This window comes from Schistocerca americana, chromosome X, assembly GCF_021461395.2.
Source record: "Schistocerca americana isolate TAMUIC-IGC-003095 chromosome X, iqSchAmer2.1, whole genome shotgun sequence".
NCBI lineage: Eukaryota > Metazoa > Arthropoda > Insecta > Orthoptera > Acrididae > Schistocerca > Schistocerca americana.
Window position 1 is genome coordinate 766024622 of NC_060130.1, and position 6000 is coordinate 766030621.

The 6000-nt window shown below is 35.6% G+C and overlaps 1 protein-coding gene across 1 annotated transcript in view; it reads left to right on the plus strand.

Moving 5' to 3' along the window:
- The window catches only part of LOC124556304 (tetratricopeptide repeat protein 7B-like), a 235552-nt gene extending 233200 nt beyond the window's left edge, over window positions 1–2352 (plus strand). Inside the window, exon 15 of the mRNA XM_047130278.1 lies at window positions 1377–2352. Within this exon, the coding sequence (XP_046986234.1) occupies window positions 1377–1509 (133 nt within the window). The 3' untranslated portion in view covers window positions 1510–2352. The remainder of the gene's footprint in view (window positions 1–1376) is intronic.
- The last annotated feature ends 3648 nt before the right edge of the window (window positions 2353–6000 follow it).

Genomic DNA, 6000 nt, shown 5'->3' on the forward strand with positions numbered 1-6000 from the left:
GTGTTCCCAAATTATGGACAATGTTTTTGACTAAAATAATTTCTTTCAAGTATGCATTTAGATTGCTTCCAATTTTCTTATCCCACCTTTTGACTAAAACACGAGGTGTATTATTTGTGACAAATTTCATTGAGGAGTGAATACATTGTGAAGCACCAGTTAGTATACCCAGTTTTCGGTAAAGGCTTTTGCAGAACATTGTTGAAAGCACAAAATAAATGTTTCATATTACACATTTTTTCCCTTGATTTGAAGAATTGCCCTAAATTATGTCATCATAAAGCACCGAATGAAATGAAAGAAAGTATAGCAGCGTGATTACCACCCCCCCCCCCCCCCAATACTTATATCTGACCTCATTTACATTGCAAATGATGATTTGTTTTGGTATTTCAGCAGTGCAGTGATGTGCTCCTGCAAACTGAATTGATCATTTAGCTGTAGTCTCAAGAATGTAATGCTTTGTATCTTTTCTATGTGTATGACCTTGTATTGTATGTGTCTTGTGGGTGTAAGCTTTTTCCAAGTTGTGAATACCATCCGGAAGTTTTTTTAAAGTTAGTTTGCAGTGAATGGGCTAAAATACTTCATTAATTTCCATGAAATTTTAATTAGTAGCTCTTTAGGAAACTGTAATTTGTTAGATATTTATTGCTATTTTTGTATCATCTATAGTCAAAACAAATGTAGCAGCTACTAGTCTCTGATGAAAAGCCATAAATATACACATGGAAAGGGAGGGGGGGGGGGGGGGGGACGGGTTCTTAAGTTTGAACCTCAGGGTAATAACATAAACAATTGAATAGTAATTAAGATGCAATTCAGGAGTCTTTGATATTGACATTTTATTTTCTTTCAGAAATACACCACAATAACTAATTTGAAGACTAGCCTATGACATTATAATACTGTAATTTCTGTAATATTATTTTAAAATTTGCACAGTTAAACATTTTTGAAACATATTTGTGGCCTTTATCTGTATCATCTCTGCGGGGAGCAGAGAGAACCTTTACTGCCTATTAGTGGGTGTTTCCCATGCTTGCTAGTGGTTTCCTCCTCTTATTTTTCTTTCTCTCAGTAAGTCTTGAACAATTGATTGCTCTTTTTTTTCCAGAAGGTGTAGTATTTAAATGAATAGTGGGTGGTTCTAAAGTTTCACAAAAAGTTTATATTCACATATGTTCTATGCTTGTGTTATTATGTTGGTGATATAATAATACATTTCATTTTGTTACTGCTATTTTGTATGTTTTCAATGACTTTGTTTATTTCACTTGTGAAGTACTTCAGTCAACTTCCCATTGCACAAAAATTCCATAGAAAAGAGTTTTACAATGGAGGTCTCACAGTCTTCCTGTGTGGTTTTGTTTCAGGTACAATTTGGGCTGTGTTCTGGAATCAATGAATGAGTTTGATTCAGCAAGTGATTCCATGGCTACTGCCTTAGAAGTGGAAACAACTAATCCAATTTTACCATATTCTTCAATACCATTGACTTTTGAATGACAATTATGAACAACATAGAATATGTGAAAGGCAATAACATGTTATTTTGCTGAAATGTATATTACATAAAGCTTTCCCTGACTATTATATATAAACAGTGATGGCATGACAATGCTGTTGGGGATTTTGATAAATGGTTTCAGCTGGTGTCAATGTATTTGTTTGTGATATAGTACATGTAAATCCATTGTAAGATGATTATTTTAAACAGAATATCCGTGACAGCTGATGTGCTAGTGCAACACTTTGACTCATATCTGTCAAGGTTCAAAGCTTGCAAAACAAGTCATAACTATGTAGTAAAAGTACTGCAAGAATGATGACAGAATTTACAATACTGAAGTTCATTATGTGCTACATTATAGCTGGTACAATGGTGAAAAATTTTACTAGTTTCTTCAACTGCATGCCATGAATGTCTGACTATACCACCACTAGTATCTCCTTTCTAGTTGTCTTATGGGTATTTGAAAATATTGTGGTGACTTCCTGATAAATGGAAAAGAAAGTTGTTGTGTTAATTCGATATGAGAGAACTTGTTAAATTCTCTTAAACATATTTTGTGTCAAACTTCTGCAGTGTACAATACGCAATATTCAATTTCCTGTCATGTACATGTGTACATAGTCCTACCCATTTTTGAATGGGTTATTCAGCAAGTTATACTGTTTATAATACTCTGTTGATTGTATGTACAGTTATTTATTCCTATAAATTATATGTAAAATAATCTGCTGTTTTGTTTACAACTTGTTTGTAAAAGTATAAAAATTGTTGTTAACCGGATCATCTGTTTTGTAAAATATGTAAATAAAAGATGAACTGTTAAGTTTCTATTTAAACATATGTTTCATTTTATATGTGTGTACCTGTAGCTGATGTTTCTAGTCAGAGGTATTTAATAGTGCCACTCGTGAAGGCTAAAAAGTGTTGAGTTACTGCCATGTAGAAACTGCATTATGAATCCCTTTTATCCTTACATTTTAATTTGTCTACCTTTTTGTCTGAGCGGTCTGCTTCATCTTGTGCAGTAATACGAAACAAAATGTTAAATTATTGGTTCCTTCATGTTTTTTGGAATAAAAAGAAAAATTTTTGTACCATTGTACCCATAACTATTGTTGAATAACTGGCATCAAACTATGTGCGATGAAATGGGATTATTTGTGCTATTTAGTTATTTTGTTGGTTCCACACCCCACTGAGCAGTGGGATGATTTTTATTGAAATTATTTAGAGCAAGGTAGTGTAGAGGCAATGTTCACATGATTCGTGGCATGCTGGCCATTTACACACTACTAAATAGCAAAGTGGCGTAAATGCGTTATCAATGAACATATTGGTCTTTGACATCACTCATGTTAAAAGTGGAATACATGCAAATTTAACAGCAAAAGTAAACACTTTTGTCTTTTGCACTAGACATGCTATTAGTTGTAACTAAAATTTGTTTATAAATTCTGAGCAATCATCAAAAGTAAATTATTACATGTTACATTTAGAATTTTATTTTGTGCGTCACTTTGTGTTGGTGGGCATTTATTTATTTATTTATTTATTTATTTTTTTCTCTCCGGTTTTTTGAACTCCCTTTTGACCCACCGACAGTTTAAATGATGAGTGACAAAGATAAAATTTCTTCCAATCTTATTGTTGTGAGCTGTTCTATTCAAATTGTGTTGCTTTTGGGCTCCAAATTCGTGATTGACCTCAGTGGCCCTCCCCCCTCTTTCCCTTATCATATGCATGCAGTTTTGTCACAATCAGATTTCATTATAAGCAATAAAACCAGCAAAATACTTGTAACTAGAATGAAAATATTTCTGGTTGAGTAAAAGAATTTATTACTCTATACACATGAAAACACATCTTCATTACATAGGAACTGTATGTCCATTTGCTTATGCAGGGTGAACATTAATAAAACCAACAAACTGCAGGGACGAATTCCTGACTGGAAATGGAGAAAAAAAAGTTCTATGAACATGTGTTCGCAAAAAGACATGACAACAAATTGTGCCGGAACACAGTTCAGAGCTACATCACATCCACGTCTCAACAGATGTTCTAAGTGGCCTCCATGGGATGCAATGCATACATTCACACATACATGTTATGCAGGCTACACATAATCATACTTTGGCTTACACCATGTTGATGGACCATTGCCTGGAGTATGTTCTAGGGTTCATCTCAATATCCTGTAGAACCTGGTCCTTGACATCTGGTGTACGCACAATCTACCTCCTCCCTGCACATTCATCTGTCTGAAAGGATCCAGGGTCACACAAATCCATAAAAAGGGCTTGAAATGTTATGTGATGTGATTGGTGTCTGTGAGGGTACTCATTTTGGTATATCCATGCTGCCTCTTGACCATTTCGATCTGCTTGGCCGTACACAAACACCATTTCGGCTTGTCCCTGACGTGAATACTGGGCCATTCAGGTGCTTACAGTGTGCTGTGTCAATCACACAGCCTGCAACACACAAGGAACACACAGTACATGGTCAGGGGAACTTGCAGTCATCAGTGCCATCCACCATGGCAACAATGCATTACCGGACACGTGCTCATGTTATCTTTTTTCCTCCATTGCCAGTCAGGAATCCATCCCTGCAGTTTGTCTGTTTCATTAATGTTCATCCTATATTTCCTCTCTCTCTTCTTTAAAACATCTAATATTGCTCTTTTTCCGATTAATCGTGAAGTGACTGACAGTACTCTTCTCTCGTATTGGTGTTACAACAGCCCTGTGTTTTATTTTCATCATTTTGATATTGTGATGAAAGTACTCACCTTCTACCTCACTGATGTCACCCAAACTTTAGCCAAAAAGTCGCGGTGATTATTCAAAAAGTGAATCTTATGACTCGTCAAACAGCCTTATTTGAACTTTTCCCCCTTGTTGGCTACAACAAAATAGATCTTTTTTGCTGCCTAAGAACTTAGTAACGACCTCCTCAGGTGATAACTAAACTATTTTCAATTTACAGTTAAAATCAAACATCAGTTTTCAAATGTTTGGACTTAAAAAAAAATTGCAATCTTTGGATAGGGCTTTCACATACTATTTTGTTACCCAACTTAATTTGTAAAGGTGATAGTAAATTTTTCAGACACATGTGGGTGTTGCGCAAAAACAACAAAAGAGCTTGTCCCATCTAGTTATGATATGTGCTAGTCAGCCTATGCTACCGAAATTTCAAAAATTTGTGTTCATGTTGATTGAAATAGTATATTAAATATATGTCAACAAATTGCTAAATATGCATTTAAAAAAATTTAATATTAACTATAAGTAAATTTTGGGCAATAAGTTTTTTTAATGCAGCGATCGGAGTCCGCCTCACAGATACTGGCCTTTATGCAATATATAGGACATAGTGCTTGTATCACCTGAAATATCCTGCATTTCCCTCCATTCTATTCAAGTTTGGGTGTTATTGTTGAAATCAAGTATTTTTTCTTGTCCAAACAAAGAAACCTAATATAATTAGTCAAAAGTCATTCCTAGGTCTCCCTCTCTCTCTCTCTCTCTCCCCTCCCCCTCCCCCTCCCCTCCCGCCCATCCCACTCTCCCTCCCAGAATATCCCCCCTTAATATACTAGCTCTTAAATTTAAAAGCTACAGCATATTAACTTTTGCACTGAAAAAAAAAATTATAAAGTGGAGGCCCTACATCAGGACGTAGCATAAACTGAAGTGCGGAAGACTTGCAGGAATTAAATAAACTAAGGAGTTTTTTAATGAGATAGTAATCCAGTAAGGGTTGTAGTCCAGATGCTGTTTGACAAATTGGCAACCGGTTGCTAAGCTGTTTCTTGGAGAAAAAGTTTATGGCTTTCAAGTTACAGTAAGTGGTTCATCTGATATTTCACTTGATAGGAAATAAAGTGTTGTGTGGATAGCTGTTAGAATTTCATGATGGACATATTCTGGAAGTGGAAACATTACTGCTGATTTTCACAGGTATCATTCCCGTGCATGTTGTAGTTTGTCAGCAAACTGAAGAATAGGAGCCCCACTCTTCTTGTCCAGCTTAGTCACAAAGAAAATGAGCAGACTATACACCAAGGAGGTTACTCTGGCTCTTGTGCAGGGCACCTTTCAAATCAGTTGTAACATGGAGCTATAAAGCAATCTTGGGATTATTTATTTTTAAACAGCAGCTCTATGTACAACCATACTTTGACAGCCATCTTACAGTCTGTTGTGGCTGGTGTCACTATGCTGTTGCATTCATGAATGTTGTGTAGAAAGAACTATTTTAGGTAAGCCTTGGGGCGAAACAAGTGCTGTATCATTTGAGAGGTACAGAGCTGAGCGAGAGTGCCGGGACTTACCCCATTTCACTGTTACCAACGCCATGTCACCATAATGCACCTGTGCATAGCATACAAGCATTGCACCATAATTTAAGAATGAAATTAAAAATTAAAGTTTCTTTCCCAAACTTTGTCAACATATGCTTCAGTGTATTAATGT